Raw genomic sequence first — 18,749 nt, forward strand, 5'->3', positions numbered from 1 at the left:
ACTCGATTGCTCAAGGTATTGTTTACGCAGTGAGTGGAGGATCACAAGTGCCTCCAAATCATATTCTTCTGCCAGTAGCTGTAAAACCATTGACTGGCAATGTTGAGCTTATACAAATTTTAAACAGGCTTGGACATGGTATGTCATATACCAAAGTGGAAGAAAGTGAAACTGCTCTGTGTCTGCTTAAGATTTCTGGTGCAGCAAATGAAGTTATGTTGCCTGAAAATATACTTCCACATTTATTCACCACTCTAGCCTGGGATAACATTGATCAAATTGAGGAAACTCTTACAGAAGAAGGTACAACTCACAGAGTTAATGGCATCATTGTTCAGCCAAAGATGTTCGGACCAGAGCCAAACAAACCACTGTGCCCAGCTGTTCGGAAAGACAAGAAGAGAAGTTTAACTTTAGATGAAGATCCATTGCCTGTTTATGTTCCAGGTAAGAGCACAGGTCCTCCTAATCTCCGAAGTGTAGACTTACATAGTTCTGAAGTCACTAACAAAGCACACAAGAAAAACCTTGTATGGATGCTTACCAGACAAGCACATACAGAAAATCAACAAGTGATGGGATGGATGGATAGGCTTCAATATTGTCATCAGAAAGGACCTAACAGTTAGAAAGGATAAAATTGGTTACTTTCCAACTATTAATGCCCCTGCAACTGAAACGACAACTGTACACAAAATACTGAGACAATCAGTGTTGATCCGCAACAATCTTGGTCTTTCAAAAATTGTGGTCATGTTTGATCAGGCAATATATGCCAAAGCTGTGGAGATAATTTGGAGATATCCAGACAAGTTCAAAGATGTGATCATGCGCATGGGAGCATTTCACATTATGTGCAATCTAATATCTATCATCATACAGTACGATAGTAACTGTATAGTAGGGACCACAAAGGAGTAGGCCTGGCCCACGAAATAATATCACCCAAAAACCAGCCTCAATTTTCCCAGACGACGATGAGGCAGTATTGGTTAGGTAAAACTAAGCCCAAACAAACTTTCAGATCAACCCGAAACGCTTTCAACAAGTTGCTACAGAATTTTAAAAATTATTTATTTAACGGAATTATCTACTGACTGACTAAGTAACTGACTGATGCCTCCAGACAAGCGGAACTCGATAACGGCTAAGGCTATGGGCTTGATTTTTTCACCGTTTGATGTCGCTTTGGCCCAACAGGTGCCTTTTGGCATACCGCAGTACATACAATGCATTCTTCATGGACTTACAGTGTCCTCCTTTGTGTCCCATTCATCTTTGTTGACAGCGAAAAAGTGTCAATTTGGTGATAGCACGTGATGGCTTCCCTTCGTAACGGAAATCGTCCGTTATTTGTCATAGCAACTATTTTGATAGCAGAGGTGCTTTTCAAACAGCTCTTGATTCGTAGTGCTGTGTAACGGGTTGAAAATAGCCGACAACGAAGCGTAATGGATACTTCACTTTTCAAACGATAATTGATATAACTGGGGTGCGCGGCACCATTTCTTCTTTCGGTAGGCATGGATTTCAGAGGCGCTTTTTGATTAGAAATGCTGTGTAACAGGTTGAACATAGCTGACAACGAAGCGTAATGGATGCTTCATTTTTCAGACAATAATTGGGGCACGCTGTGCCATTTCAGATGCGGTGTGCGTGGGTTCATAATTTTTTTACAAAAAAAGCTAACAAACAAGTATACAGAAAAATTTGGAATTTTCAACTAGAGTAGGGACCATAACACATCGATAAAAGTATTGAAACAAGCCGGAGTAGTGGACGATATTAAATCACAGTAAAATAATAAGAAGTGTCATATCCCTACTGTGCATCTCCATTGTGGTATCTTGTGCACAGAAGGAATATAACACTTCTTATTGTTTTACTGTGATTTAATATCGTCCACTACTTCGGCTTGTTTCAATACTTTTTATCGATGTGTTATGGTCCCTACTCTAGTTGAAAATTCCAAATTTTTCTATATACTTGTTGGAAAACAGTTTCAAGATAGTGGGTTCAAAAATATCGTAGTAGAAGCTGGTATTGTAGCGCAGGGATCTGTTGCGGTTGTTCTGGAAGGTCATCAATACAACAGAGCTGTAAGAACTCATAAGCACATGTATGAAGCTTTCCTTTGCATAGCATTCAAGGAATTTCCTGTTTGGATGGAACAACATCATTAGCTACACAAAGGATGCATTGATGAGGGAGTAAAAGTTATCCAACATCTACATGAAGATCTTTCTCCAAAAACGTACAATGATGTTATGTCAGATACACGGCTCGATCGTATGCTTCATTACTTCAAGTTATTTTTAAATTTTCTTTGGAACAACAATGGTGATTTGTCTGCATTTTGGATGAGCTACATTGATATGGTCACTGTTTTGCTAGGTCTCTTAAGGGCTTCAAGAGAAGGCAATTGGGATCTTCATGTTGCATGTATCCGCTATATGCTGCCCTGGTGTTTTGCATATGACAAAATTAATTATGCACGCTACCTTGGTGTTTATTATGCTGAGATGTCTCGCCTTTATGAAACACATCCTGATGTTTATGAAGGTTCCAAATAGGGTTGGTTTGCTGTTCAGATAGGGGAGTCAAATACATTTGGTTGCATTCCAGTTGATCAGACAACAGAAGAAACAATCAATAAAGATACAAAAATTCCAGGAGGAACGTGTCATTTCAGTTTAAATCCTGGTGCTGTCAGACGTTACTATTTAACTTCTGAGTACAGAAGTACTTACATTGGGATGTTGTGTGAGATGGTTCAAGTAAACAAATCTGATTTATAACATACAGATATTCACAGCCCTCGAATTATCAAAGATGAAAAGGCATTTAGCAAAGTTATTGATGTGATTGGTGACTTGGTAACCCCCTTCAAAGACTCTAGTGAGCTACTCAACATTGCAAATGCTACAGTTACACCAGATGAAATCACTGCAGATCTTATGCAAGCACATAGATGTGGTGAAGATGCTTATAAACAATTTAGATTGCAGCGACTTGAAGCAAATCCTGAATGAAAAGTTTTTATGACACCCTTCCCAAAATGAAACTTAAAACTTTTAGTGAGACTTGCAAAATGGAGAGAGTGAGAAGTAATGGCAGGGACATTATGCTACTGGCACTGTTTGGGAATATTTTGATGATGGCTCAGACTAGACAACTTGAAATGAAAGAAATTTTAAAGTTTCCGCTAGGTCCCTTGCCATGGTCTCTTGCTACAGCTGATGGTTTACCTAGGAAAACTACAGCTGATGGTTTACCTAGGAAAACTACAGCTGATGGTTTACCTAGGAAAACAGCAAAGTCCACACTATCCAGGGAATTACAAAAGAATGTTCCAGCATCTGAATTCATCTCTTTGTCATCTGCTTGCATAGTTGATGGAATGGCAATTGTTCACAAGGTAAAAAGAGAAAAGAAAACATTTGGTGAAATTGCATCTTTGATTTTGCTGAAAGCTGTTCATGAAGTTTCAAACAGTACTAGGCTTGACATTGTCTTTGATGTTTACAATGAAAACTCCATAAAAAATGCTGAACGATATTTGCGGCAATCAGCATCTGGAAGTGTAGAATACAAGAACATTCAATCAAAACAGCTTGTAGTACAGTGGAGAAAATTTCTTACTTCCACAAGTAACAAAACATCCCTTATTCAGTTTGAATGGAAGCAGCAGAAATACATTGAGAAACTTAATGGAAAATCTCTGTTTGTGACATGCAATGAAATGTGTCACTGCATAAATGCTCAATGCTGTGAAGCAATACCAGAACTAGAATCTAGCCAAGAAGAAGCAGACACACAGATTCTTTTGCATTCAGCTCATGCAGCAATGTCTGGTTTTGAAGCAGTTGTGATTGTTTCGGATGACACAGATGTTTTTTTTGCTATCGATTGCTTTCCAGAATGAAATCACTGCTTCACTTTACTGGAAAGGTGGGACCCAGACTAGGGTGAAATATATTGAAATACAGAAAATCACAAGAATTTTTGGAGAGTCTGTTTGCAAAGCCATTATAGGAGTCCATAGTTTTACTGGATGTGATTCAGTCAGCACTTTTGCTGGACGTGGGAAGCTGAATGCATTGAAACTGATGATAGGAGATGATGAGCTACAGGAAACATTTGGTGTTCTTGGAAGGGAATGGATTGTACCAAGCCATCTTATTGATAAACTAGAGACATTCACTTGCCAATATTATATTTGTCAAAAACATCAGCAACTAAGGTTGATGATCTGCACTATGGGCTCTTTGCAGCAAAAAGAGTAATGTTGAACCTCCACTCTGCAGTAATGCTTTGAAGAAGCATATTTTCCGTGCCAACTATCAGACAGCAATTTGGAGAAAATGTCTTGTACCAAAGCCAGAAGTATCACTGCCCAATGGGCATGGTTGGAAGCTGGAGACCTTGAAAGGTCAATGCACTCTTATAATTGAATGGATGGATATTGGTACAGCTCCAGAGTCAGTTATGGCACTCCTGGCATGTAACTGTGCTAAGTCATGCACAGCACCGAAGTGTAGCTGTGTTCTCAATGGACTAAAATGCTCAGAAATTTGCAGACTGTCATCTTGTGAGATTCAGCCTACAGAAGATGTTCCTCAAGGAGGACAGTTAGATGTCATCAATAATACAGATAGTGATGATGATAATTATGATGACTGAACACTACTTTTCTTAGCAAATTATGATGGTTGTAACACTATTGCATTGAATATACAGTTTACTTACACTTCCTATCTCTGAACAGTAACCAGACATTAGAAATCTATAACCTGGCTTCTTTGGTTTCATCACAAGTAAACATTCACATGTATATACAGTAGCTAAACCATAACCAAGATGTCCAATGAAATGCATGGAAGAATTTTAAACTGTGATGACTCCGATCCTTGTTTGGTTACAGAACAAAGCACTTTTGGCAGCTGGCATCAGATTTTCAAGGGCTTTCTAATTTGAAATTCATAGCTTATTACATTAGCAAGTTACTATTAAACTATTAGTTTTAAAGATTCACATGAATACGTTGCTACTGAATCAACATGCCAATAATAATCTATATACACACCTTCTTCAAAAAATGCAAGGTGGTTGAATGGTATCAATCGGTTAAATTTGAATGGTCAGCTTATGGTCTAATGGTCTGAGTGTAACAACATAATTATTTTATAAATAGTAAATTTATTGTCATCACAATCTGAGCTATTATACACATGCAATGAAGTAAAGTCTGTATATTCTACCTTTCTTTGCACATATATGTAGGTTTAAAGTACAGCGCATGCATTCATGTGAAACTAGGTAGATACGCTTTTCTCAATTGCACAACAACCATAACATAGCTTTCTTTCAGGTGCTACAGATTTTCAACCATCATGAAGATTTTCATTAACTGCAATATTATTACACAATTTAGAAGTATATACGTACATAGATAAAATACATCTAAAAACCATTTATAGTGACATAATTGTGGTTGTTACCAGGGTAAAAAGTGTATAAAAATGTAATGACCCTTGAGAGAAATCATGTGTAAAAAACAGAATTAAAATATATGGTGTAGATCAAAAGTTATAATCAAAAACATGAAATTTAAAATTGTCTTGGAGATATATCTTGTTTTGCCATTAACTAGAGGCCATACAGTGGGAAAGCTACTGTTTTAGCATTGCTATCATGCCAATATACAATCTATAGACATGTATTTTTCAGGAAATGCACGATAGAATTGGCCACTTTGAATGGTATTGATGTGACTCATTAGCTAAATACTAATCTAAAAAAACATAAATAGCAGCATAATCGTGGTGGTTGCCGTGGTAACACATATACAAATAAGTGACAATTCTTGAGGGTAATCATGTGCAAAATTAAGATATGTGATGTAGATGTGAAGTTATAGTCAAATATGTGAAATTTAGGAGTTGATACCTTGTTGCGCCATGGTAACATTAACAGGGGCCATACAATGGGAAAGCTACTGATTCAGCATCGCTATCATGCCAATATACAATCTATGGACAAGTATCTTTCAGGAAATGCATGATAGAATTGGCCACCTTGAATGGTACCGACTGACCCCATTGTCTCACGGACTATAAAGAGGTCTTATTAATAAAATATGAGTGATATTTAGGAAAAATTTCAGTAATTAATATCAGGTCAGACACACTGCAAATGAACAGTATCACGATAAAAAGTACTGAAACAAGCTGGATTGGAGTAGTATGTAATGTCCAACAATAAGAAGCAAATATCTCTATAGTACTGTGCTGCAAAGATTGAAACGCACAGTAGGGATATTTGTTTCTTATTGTTTTACACCAATTGGACATTACATACTACTCCAATCCAGCTTGTTTCAGTGCTTTTTATTGTGGTACTACGTAGTCCCTACTCTAGTTTAAAATTCCTAATTTTTCTTTTACTTGTCTTAATAATTATGAAGAAACAATGATTTGTGGGAAAACAAGCCTCAAAGCTAGTTTTTGGGATATTTAAAGCCAAGCTGCATAAAATGGGTGTGGCCTAAGTGAAAAAGTGGTGAAATCTAAGATAGCAGTCATGAAATGGCTGCAACGATGTTAATGATAATAAAGACTTTGTGGGCTATTAAAATTAACAATATTGCAGCCATTTCATGGTCACCACCTTTGATTTCACAACCTTTTCACCTAGGCTTTTACACTATATTTATACATTTTGGCTGTTTTATGTGGATTACATACTTAAAGAAGAACTGTGCTTCAGCTAGGCTTCCCTTACAGTTATGAATAGGTGTACGTGTGGCTTGCTTTGTGGTAGTTGTAAGTACATAACTTTATTGGTCAAACCATCTTAATACTTAGGAAGGTTTCTAAGATTAAATATCTATTCAAGGATAGCTCTAGAATTAGGCGACTAAGGGGGTAGGGAATTTAAAATGCTATAATAACTACTCAATGGCAGTGTTTATCTATTGTTTGACTATTTGGGAATGAACCACATGAAAAAATATCAACACATTTGGACAGACTTGATTTTTTATTTACTACTGTATCTTTGTTTCACAACATAAATGAATGTAAAAAGCAATGATTGAGCTGTATTTATGATTTATAATGCCTTCTCTGCTGGTTAGCTTCTGTAATGAACTCAGCAATGTTGTTTATTTCCTGCAGAAGGAACTGATTTTACCTCCACTGCTCTCACTGCTACAATTCCTGCTAATGCTACTACCACTACAGTGAGAGTACCAGTGATGAGTGATAGTATTGTTGAGGGAGATGAGATGTTTAGTATGAGCTTAAATGTGCCATCATCACTTGGTCCTGGAATAGTAGCTGGTTCTGTTACTAGTGCAACTGGAATAATAAAAGACTCTACTGGTAAGTGTATAGCAATGGATTGCAGGTGTAGTCGTAAACATTAATAAGCTTTCACTACTGTTAAGATGGAAAAATGTATTCCTTTGTGCAATTCCCTGTGTTCCTTTGTGTAATTCCCTGTGTTATGGTTAAAGCATGGTTACATATGTGTACAAAATGAGGAGGTGTTTTGAAAGATTAATACAGCATGAGACGAAGCTGAGTGTTGTGTTAGCTGAGTGTTGTATTAAATCCTGTATTTTTCATACACAAAAGCATGGCAGTGAGTGATAGTATATTGCACTTTCCGAGTTGGCTTGTTTGGAGCAATTGTCATGAATACCCTAATTGCTTCACTTTTTAGTGATCAGACTCAGATATAATCTATTTCTATAGTCATAGAACAAACTGGTAGGATTGGGTTGGCTAATTTTTAGCAATTTACAATACCACACATATGATCAATCATGCTGACTTAGTGGAGTGTTCCTTACATAAACGTACTATGTATCCTAAATACTGTAATTGTCCAAGTATAATGCATCTGCCTATTTATCCACAATACTGTACTGCATGGTCAGGTACAGTATAGATATGGCACTAATTGGCCATACACTATACTCTATACATTTCAGCACTTTGAACCTCCCACGTAAAGTACAATAAAGTGCATCTATTTTACATCCTTACCCATGAACACATATGTGACTGCGCCTAGGAAAACCAGTCTTATAGCCTATTGAAAAAGCTGGTTATAAGTATTTAGTGTGTTGTAGCTCACTTGAAATCAAATATTTGTACATTTTACACCAATTCCTAACTTTCCTGAGCATTCACTGTATAAGTAATCTGCAGCTATGTTTCCCACCATTTTAGTAGTTTTAACTTGAGGTTGACTGTATCAGGCAAGCTCCAAAAGGGGGTGGAGGAGAGGGCAAGAGATTGATTACAAAATGAAAGAGGAATTATGTCTTGATATTCAGGGTGATTGTAATACAGATTTCTGAACAGTGCTAGTTGGCAATAAGCTTTTAAAACTGATAATCTTGCAAATTGTACTCAAATTTTCATCATTGTTCTATTCCAAATTTCTCCAAACATTTTGATATTATGCTTTTATTATTCAACATTCTCAAAATATTACCTTTTCTTCACTTTTGTAATCATAATGTCAGCAAGACTTCTTAGCAGTAACTATACTAATTTGTGTAGATACTACTTTAGTTAGCTAGATGCTTAGTGGCTAATGATGGTGTACTGAACTATTCTACTGCTCCTTCTATTAGAATAGTTGATTCAAATTTAAATTTTAATGCTAATTATGCTCCAAAATGCTGGAATCTATTACTCCATGATTATATTCACACATAACTTCTGTTTCCATAAATAGACTTTTATTTTCATGATATTTGTGGTGATCCAACATCAAATTTTTTTAAAAATTATAAATACATAGATACTTTAATTCAAAATTGGCATATATTATGCAGTTTGCCCAATTTTATCCTCATCAGCCACAGAAATGCAGTGACTCAGAGCAACTAATCATTCACAACTCATACATGTGTTCACAGCAATAACGTACAGTTGCAAACACGTGATACACTATAATCATTACGTATTTTGTTTATAGAATTGTAAAATGCATGAGTCTAATAATGTTTAATGTACAATGTTACACTTGCCCCTCTGGAATGAGGCTTGTCCACAAGCGAATACATCATGGGCTGTATCTGTCTGATGGCCTGTGATGTCTTTGAGGGTAGTGTAGCACTGATTCCTGGGAAACTTCAACTCATGGTAAGACTAAATTTTCAATTTCTGGTGGGGTCCAGTCATCATTTTGCACTATCATTGGCATCATCATCTTGCTCAGTCTGAGTGGTAGTGTCATTTGTGCCTGGAATATAACAATGTCGTAGTCTGTTAGTGTGTACAACCTCAGTTCTCTTGTCATCACAAATCTCTACATTATCTGGACTTTTATTAGCTTGAAAATCCACCGCCATCCCATCGGGGCTCCAACTTGCCAGCTGTTGGTACAGATAGCCATACAGGATCCCCCTTTTTAAATGAAGGTGAACTTGTGTGCTGATTATACAAGGAGTTTTGATTAGTGGCTACCTGTGCTATGTTGGCATGAACAAAATCCTGTAATTCAACTAGTCTAGCCTGGGTAAGATACGAGAGTCAGGCAAACTGGGTGGCCCCTTGCAATGCTGGTGGATTCTTACCATACAATAGCAATTATGGGGAAACTCCTGTGCTGCTGTGACGTGCTGTGCGGTAGGCATTTAGGACTTGGGGTAAGTAATTTCCCAGTCACTTTGTGAAGTAACATAAGCTCTTAGTAGTTGTAGCAATGTCCTATTAAGATGCTCCACCATTCCATCACCCTTTGGATGATATGGGGTGGTGGACTTACGAACGCCGAATACCTGCTGGACTTGAGTGAAAATAGTGCTCTCAAAATTACTCCCTTGATCAAAAATGGATTATCTGTGGTGGACCATATGTACAGAAAAACTTTATCAATGCTGTGACGATGTGATTTGCTGTTTGGTCAGGTGAGGGGACAGCATCAGCCTACTTAGTAAAATAATCTTGCAGCGCAAGTAAATAGCGGTTATTATTGGTTGAAAGGGGAACTTTCAATATGTTCACAACAACCATCTGTCAAGGTTAACCGATTGGGACATTCTTGAAGTGGTGCGTGTGGTGGCTTGCTAAGTTTGGACTGCTCACAAGTAGTGCAGCTTCTGCAGTATTGTTCCGTGCCATGTTGATCGTTGATCCAGTAATCATTCTTACAGATTTCTCTAAGATCTTGTCTACCCCTGATAGCCTGCCGTAGGTGCATCATAACTCAGCCTTAGTGCTCCTTGCTGAAAGGAAGGAGGGAGGACTGGTACCATGACAACTGGCTCCAGTGGCCCCGGTGAGCATTTGCAATGCAGAGTGGCATCAGCAATAAGTAACTGCTTCCATAGCTGCTTGAATCTGCACAGTGGAGGCTTATTCCACGTCTTGTCAGATGGCACATCAGAAGACTGTGATCTAGCATGATGTACACAGGATATAATGGGATCCTGCGATTGGGCTTGTTGTAATTCCGGTGCCAAGCATGGTGGTAAGGAAACAGTAAAAGCACATGGGGTTGATAGTAATCGTGACAGTGCAACAGCATTGGTATTAGTTAAGCCGTTACGATACACAATTTTAAAACTATACTCTTGCATGGCCAAGGCTTCCATCTTTTGCTGAGCTAGCTATTGTAAGGGAGTGTGGTTAGTATAAAGCCGAAACGGTCTACCTAGAAGATTGTGGCAAAACTGTTTGAGGCAAAAAATTATAGCAAGGCATTCCCACTGTATCACACTGTAATTACATTCAGATGATGTCAGCGAGCAACTGGCATAAGCTATAACATGGCCATGTTGCTCAAATATTGCACCTAGCCCTACTGTGCTGGCATCTGTCTGTAAGACAATTTCTTCAGCAGTTGAGTCAAAACAATGATAAGCTAAAACAGGGGTTTGTACTAAGTGAGTTTTTAAGGCTTTGAAGGCCTCACTACATTTTGAATCGCATGAAATTTGCACATTCTATTGGCTTAGTGAATAGAGTGGTGAAGCAATATTGGAAAAATTAAGAATGTATTGTCTGTAGTATGATGCCAGGCCTACAAACTGATGAACTTCAATTGGATCTGGCCAGTCAGTAATATCTTGGACCTTACTGTTAGCTGAAAATACATTTCCCAGATAGCATACACTAGATAAACTGATGTGACATTTAGCACCTCTAAGTGTTAACCCGGTATCCCTAATGCAATGGAACACAATCCTTAGATGTTTCTATACTGTCTGAATGGACCAAAATGTCATCTAAATTGATTTTGGCAAATGGATGGTAACCCTTCAGAGTCTTGTCCATTAGATGCTGGAAAGAACTTGGAGCACCTGTTAACCCAAAGGGCATCCTGCAAAATTCATATTGTCTCATACCTTGACCCGGCCAAAATACTGTTTTCTCCCTACCTGCTGTATTTACTGGAAATTGCCAAAACCCACTGTGTAAGTTCTGAGAAGATAATGGACCTAGCAAGCCCGTCTTACACTTTGTCTGGCAGTTGTAGCAGATAGGAATTTTTGGTGTTACGTTTGTTCAGTTCTCTGTAATCTATATCCTTTGCTGGCCTGACTTTTTAGGTACAAAAACTGCAGAGGCCATTCAAGGCTTTTACTATGTAATAATTCCCTACTCTAACATTGTCTCAAGCTGTTGCATAACCTCAGTCTGGTAGTGTGCTGGAACACGTCTAGGTGGGACCCTTACTGGATTACTGGTGGTGGGGATAAAGTGATATGCATCGTTGGTCTTGCCAGGGGTAGTGCAAAATATAGCTTTAAGCTATTCTACAATACCTTCTGTTTGAGGGTTACTACAATCAGGGGTGTCAAATTCTACTGGGCCTTTGTAGTCAAAAATAGCACATTCATCTACCACATCAGTTTCCAATTCACCATGGAATTGGGTCATGCACAAGTGGGCTTCGTCCAGATGTGCCTCCTTGAAAACGGGGATCACTTGAGCTAGAGTTACATGATCTGTAGGTATAGCAGCATTAGGAAATCCCTTACAGACACCAACTGGTGCACTATAGTAATCTAGAACCAGCCCATTTTGTTGCAGGAAATCAATCTCGAGGATCACTGGCTTAACACGTGTTCTTATATACCTAAGCATAGGCAGCTGATCTCCCAAGGCTGTCACAAGTCACAGTGATTTGGTGCACTGAACATCCTTCATACCGGTTAGTACATCACACTGCACTAGTGATACAGAGGATCCAGAGTACAACATAACATCTACTGCCACACCACCAAGCTCTCCCTTAGCTATTGTAGCCTGACTCCTTACTACTGCTCAGTTACAGTCATTACATCAGCTGAATCAGTAGTAGGGCTAACTGACAGGGATTCCTGTTTCCCTGAGTAGGCATCCCCTGTTCGTTTGTTTCCCTGGTACCAACAATTTCTTGCTAAGTGGCCTGGCTGGCCAGAAGAGAAGCACAAATGACTCTGACCACTCTGAAGACTCTGACCACTCTGAAGACTCTGACCACTCTGAAGACAATTTTGCACATGACCAATTTGGCCACAACTAAAACAACATTGTCTCCTTTGTTGCTGATAGCCACTCTGACATGTTGATAGGGAAGCGACTTTCTTGGTCAGCAGGGAAATTTGATCTCTTAATTCTGTGTGTCCCTTGACTGACTGTGAATCAACGGTCATCAGTAGTCAAGCACAAGTAACTGCTGCTTCAAGTGTTTTCACTTCCCTCAGCTGCTTCGTTATTGGTTCTGGCAAGTCAGCAATAAACTGGTGTAGAAGAAGAGGATCCCTCACTTCCTTGTTTATTCCTGGAATCGCCATCTCTAGCAGTTTCTTTAGGTTGTGAACGAAAATGGAAATTGCTTCATCAGGTCAAAGTTTAACTCCTCTAGTGATACAAACCCCATTGGCATTATGTGAGGTTTAAAGTATTTAAATGTAGTTAATGGGGGGAGTAGAATGCCAAGCCATCACGCATAAGCTAAGTTAGCATTAAAAAGAAATAGTGCTTTAATAAGAATAAATAAAATATGTGCAGTCAGTTGCACAAAATCAGTTCAGTAGCCACATGAGAGTGTTTCCCAAAAATACCCCACCTACCACTTTGCTATATAGCTTGGAAATGGGAATACGTACACACAGTCTCAATTACTGTCTGATACACATCCACTAGCTTGCTGGTCTATTTATTTTTCCTATTGTTATGTAGCAGGTGCAAACAGATGGCATGTTCAACTGTACTCACATCACAAGCAGAATTATATGTTTATATATGGTATTTATTGTGATGTATAAGGTAGAGGACATACTAATCACATCTGTTATAATTGTATATATCAGATGCATACATGTACTCAACTGCAGCTCACAGAGTACAGCTGGAGACAGCACCTTATGTACCAACCAATGTGTGTTACTCCATTCTTTACCACTTCAGATTGAGCGATATACTACTACATCAAACCTCCACCTGTTTCATGAGTACTTGTGTGCTACTATCATGCATAGCAACTGCCCGCATCCCACTCTGAGGGGGACGTCATAGGCACACTGCTAACCCTAGCAACTGCTGTCCCCTTATAACTGACTGGTTCATGAGTGCCTGTTGGCTGCTATCATACATAGCAATCGCTGGCACCTTGCTTCCAGAGGGGACTTTATCAGCACACTGCAAAACTTAGCAACTGCATACTGTCCCTCTTACATAAGGAGCATCAACATGCCGCCCTGATGGCACATGTTGGTCCTCAATATGGCGCTGGAAGATTGTAACTGCATTTTGTCACCCTGTTGTCAAATGTAGGCATGCAACTCATTCTGTGCTGCTTACTTAAACAGAGCACCACTAGCTCTGGCTGCTCCGCAGCATCTCCATTCCTAATAGAAGGGAATGTGACAGTATTGGGGTCTCCCCTAGGATGACTGCCTATACATTAGATCATACATAAGTTCTACCTACCACGGAGGATTGAGTACATGGAATTTGGAGGAACGGAAACAATTCCTGATGCCAAATTCCATCTTATCTGTAGTTTGAAATCAAAAGAACCCATTCACATTTTGGCCACAAAAATAGAGTTGAATTTTATCCTGCAAAGGCCTATTTATCAAACTACCCCCACAATCTACAGCTTGTGGGAGGTAAAGGACAAGATACCTTTCACTCCAAAGAATAGATGAGCGACCAACATTAACGCGTTTTGTATTTCTTTCTTGGTATAGTTTCGTAGTTGTTCTGCATAGTGAGCTCCGGCGAAGTAGCCTGAACTAATCCCCTTCCAATAATATTGGCAGCTTAATCGCTTGGTCCTCAGCCTTCCAACCATTTGCCGCCTAATATGTTTCAAATCTCTGAAACCAATCCTTAGCATCTCCACTAGCAAAGGGCTTTGGTAAACTGATGTGTCGTTCAGCCAACCTCTGCTTCCAGTGTAATGACTCAGAGCAACTAATCAGAGCAACTAATCATTTACAACTCATACACGTGTTCATAGCAATAACGTACAGTTACAATCACGTAATACACTATATCATTACGTATTATGTTTAAGAATTGTAAAATGCATGTGTCTAATAATGTTTAACCCTTAAACCCACAGCCATTTTACAAAACGCAAGAGCTTAAAATGTATAATCCAACTGGATTATACACAAACCTTTTAAACAAACTAATATAGAACAAGAACCTTTAAAGCTGTCTAACAACTACAAACATCATGTTACTCACTGTTAAATTTTTGGTTTAATGGGTCTATCCTTTGTCACATACTTTCATCCCAGAACTTCACTCTGTGCCTTTAAAGTACAAAATAACTATCTCTTCATTTTCCTTCGCCTATCGATACACCAAAAGGCCATAACTCGGTCATACTGCATTGTAGAAATATTTTCTTTATGTCATCTTAGTTGTCATGTGATGCCGATTCCGTTGATATACAACTATCACATGATTGACAAAATGGCTGGCAAGAACATTAATAATACGGACATAAAATGAAACAAACTCATTCAATGCTTAATAACGCATGAGTTCCTTGTTAAAAGTTTATATACTGTTATAAAGGGTAGGCCTTCCCAAGTAAGAAAATCTCTATTTCTAAGAGATTGAATAAATGCTTCGCAAGATATTCCCGTTTAAAACCATGTATGCAAAATAGCAAAATCATTGTGCATTTTTTTGTTTATGTTTTATCAAATCTAGTTTTCTGGATTATGTGGGTATAAGGGTTAATGTACAATGTTACAGAAATGTGGAAAAAATTGATAAGTTTTGACTACTATTGTTGCCATATTCTTACAATAATGAAATATTTATACAATTATGTGTATGAGTTCCCTGTTATACAGTTGTCTGTCACACACCTGCACAAACACACTATCATGTGGTTATAATAATGATTAGTTACTAGGTTTAGACTTACTTCTTGATCCAAGTGTGGTAAATAATGTCTAGCTATGTGTTTCCACAGTGTTGATAATGGAGTTTGAATATAAAAGATTTGTTGGTTCAGAGTCATCAGGACATATAGAAGTTGTAGTGATAATATCAGGAGGATCATCTATCATACCTATTGAAGTAGTGGTGACTCCTTTTGAACAATCACGAGTGTCAGCAAGAGGTGAGGGATACATTAACAAGTAACACAATGTATGAACTAGTGATTACTGTACTGTGATAGGATCAGGTGTAGACTTTGATTCTAATCCAATTAATGTAACATTTGGTGTTGGAGAACTGAGTAAAACAGTTAACATATCAGTGAGTTGTGATGGGGAGCTTGAAGGAGATGAAAAATTCAATATTATGTTATCACTACCAAGTAATAATCCTCAAGTATCGCTAAGAACCAACAAGCAGACATCTATAGTAAGGATCACAGATAGTACAGGTCAGTAATGAAGTAGTAGTCAATGTAGGAGATAATATTATACAGTTGAGGTGAACTTTGACAAGTCATCATATGAAGTAAGGGAAGACAGTGATGAAGTGATGATAATGATAGTACTGAATCAACCATCATCCAAACCATTTGATGTGATTATTAATTCAGTTGATGTTACTACCAGAGGTGAGCAGATTGAAATGAATTCACTCACATGATGTCATATTTCTGTAAAATAGAAGGAAATGATTATCTTAGAAGTTTTGGTGCTGTTGTAAATATACCAGCTAATATGACATCAAAACTATTGATGATATACATAATTGATGACAAGACTGTGGAGTACAGTGAAACATTTACACTAACACTTAATGTTTCATCCTCATCTTGTGGAGTTATTAGTGGAAGTATTAGTACTAGTGAAGTAATGATAAAAGATGATGATGGTAAGATGGTTGGTAGCTCTTATTAAACCAGGCATGTGCCCACAAACAGCTTGAAGCCACCTGTGGGCCTGTGCGTTACTGAACTTGTTTTCATAAAAACTTGCACGTGTGTGTATGTGTGTGTGTGTGTGTGTGCGTGCGTGCGTGCGTGCGTGCGTGCGTGCGTGCGTGCGTGCGTGCGTGCGTGCGTGTGTCTACCTATCTTTGTCCATATGCACACACATGAGTGAATCCATTTTAATGGTAAAAGCAGCCAGCTTAAGAAAAGTATTTTTTGATAATTCTGTACAGTATGCATTATTACAAAATCAATTATTGCATGCATAGTATGTAATATTGAACTTGTTTATTGAATCTGTGTAAAAATTACTTCATATTTTTAGTCAAGATTACCATATTTATCTAAATAAAGCTCTGATTAAGTAAAAGGGAAACATCTTGTACAAAATTGAATTGTAGAACAATGTTCAAAGAAAACATTTTCAATAGTTAGCACAGCATTATAGAATGTGAATAATGTGTTTGCAAGAAATTATTGACCGTGCATCATCTACAATATAATTTATGGTATTTTATATACAGCAATTGCAAAACAGCTATAACAGCTAATGTCATTTTTCAAAGTTATTTATGTACTGTAACTCTGTGTGTAATTCTATAGCATCACTGTTTGCTGTTCTGCCATCTCCTCAAACTGTTCAAGTTGGGTCCACTGCAATGTTCACATGTAATGCTGTTGAAAATGGAAACAGTTTGATGTATTCATGGTCAAAGACAGGTGAAACTACAATGACAGTACTTAATAATTCGCAAATAAGCAGTTCAATACTCCATATCAAGAATGTCACAGTATCTGACAGTGGGTATTATCAATGTCATGTACACAATCAGAGTAGAATTATTGCTAGTTCAGCTCCAACACGATTAACAGGTAACTATTTCAATGATACAATATGTGTAATTTATATCATTTTAGTGACTGTACAGATTACTGGTCATCCAGTATCAGTGATTGCATATGAAAACACAGCAGCTTCTTTAATATGTAGAGCAGAGGGTAGTGATCCTATCGTGTATCAGTGGAAGAAAGTTAACAGAGAGATAGCTGATGGCAGGGCTACGGGGATGAACAAATCTATACTCACTATATACCCTGTAACAGAACAAGATGAGGGTGAATATTATTGCATAGTTCGTAATGAAGGAGCAGATGGAAAAGTCTATAATGATACATCACAAAACGCAATGGTCACTGTCTATGGTAAGTTTGCACAAGCAAGTATGTTCCCTTTTACAACTCCTTTGAAATCATTTACCAGGAACACTGTTACTTGGTTTGGGGTTGTATGGCTCTAGGTTGAAATGACCAATTAGTAAGCAACTTCATTATTTAGGGAATAATTAATACCAACAGTAAACAGCTATTAAAAGTAAAAAGCTCAACACCAGTTCTCAAACCCAATCTATTATAATGGCATGCCTATACTGGTAATGTATCCCATTCTGCCTTATGTCTATTGGCTGTGTATGCATACATGATAAAACATTTATGCATTTTTTGGATGCATGTTTTATTGGAGCCATATGTATATCAAAGTCAATATTTTATCCAGCTGAATTTAGAGATGCAAGTGATAGCAGCAGCAGCAGTACTAGCAATGTTGGAACAATTGGAATTGCTGTAGTTTCAGTTCTTCTTATAGTGGCTATAGTGTGTATCATTGGTTTAGTAATTTGGATTATCCGGTTGAGCAAAACTAATGCAAGAATGAAATCAACAGAAATAACGTAAGTGTTAGTTTTCATTACAAATATTTGTGAATTAAGATCAAATTTGTGTACTTGCATACAGGTCTCCTGCATCATCCCATAAACCCAGCACTGCTGAGCCAACATATGAGTTAGTGGAAAAAAAGTTATCAAGTGATGTGAACATGGAGAATAATCCAGCATACTCGGTCACTGGTGTCCTGGACAGCACACCAGGTCATCAATACGAGTGTATTCCTGTTACGAATTCTAGCAATGCTAAACAATAGTTGGTGTGACATCGTTACATTGAATCTGTAGTGTGTTATTAGTTACTTTTTTTGAAGTGTGGAGCTATAAAACTGCAGTGGATAACAATATAATAATAGCAATTGTAATGCAACTTGTGGTTGCTGGGCAAAGCTTTGGCAATATGAAAAATCTAAACTGTCAGATAGTCAATGATTGCTATAAAACATCAATGATGTTGATATAGCAGGTATAATGATGTTTAGCAACAAGTAGGGACCTGTTGATTATGCTGGCATAATTATGAGCATGATAGGTGCCTGAAAGCATTGAGCATAGTGCTAGCATAATAGGAAGAATATTTGAGCCATACTACAAATTCTTGATGGTCAAATTATATATCACAGAAAAATATTGATATACTCTAATAGAACAGTC

The 18,749-nt window shown here is 37.8% G+C and overlaps 1 protein-coding gene across 2 annotated transcripts in view; it reads left to right on the forward strand.

The window, feature by feature from the left end:
- LOC136267077 (adhesion G-protein coupled receptor V1-like) overlaps window positions 1–18,408 on the forward strand; it is a 35,057-nt gene extending 16,649 nt beyond the window's left edge. For both annotated transcript variants that reach the window (XM_066062134.1, XM_066062135.1), the window contains exons 14-22: window positions 7,179–7,385; window positions 15,454–15,603; window positions 15,664–15,873; window positions 15,919–16,053; window positions 16,107–16,313; window positions 16,975–17,244; window positions 17,290–17,574; window positions 17,927–18,101; window positions 18,166–18,408. In XM_066062134.1, coding sequence (XP_065918206.1) covers window positions 7,179–7,385; window positions 15,454–15,603; window positions 15,664–15,873; window positions 15,919–16,053; window positions 16,107–16,313; window positions 16,975–17,244; window positions 17,290–17,574; window positions 17,927–18,101; window positions 18,166–18,352 — 1,826 coding nt within the window. In that variant the 3' untranslated portion in view covers window positions 18,353–18,408. The remainder of the gene's footprint in view (window positions 1–7,178; window positions 7,386–15,453; window positions 15,604–15,663; window positions 15,874–15,918; window positions 16,054–16,106; window positions 16,314–16,974; window positions 17,245–17,289; window positions 17,575–17,926; window positions 18,102–18,165) is intronic.
- Window positions 18,409–18,749: the final 341 nt, after the last annotated feature.

The sequence above is a fragment of the Dysidea avara genome, chromosome 9, assembly GCF_963678975.1.
Source record: "Dysidea avara chromosome 9, odDysAvar1.4, whole genome shotgun sequence".
In the NCBI taxonomy this organism is placed as follows: domain Eukaryota; kingdom Metazoa; phylum Porifera; class Demospongiae; order Dictyoceratida; family Dysideidae; genus Dysidea; species Dysidea avara.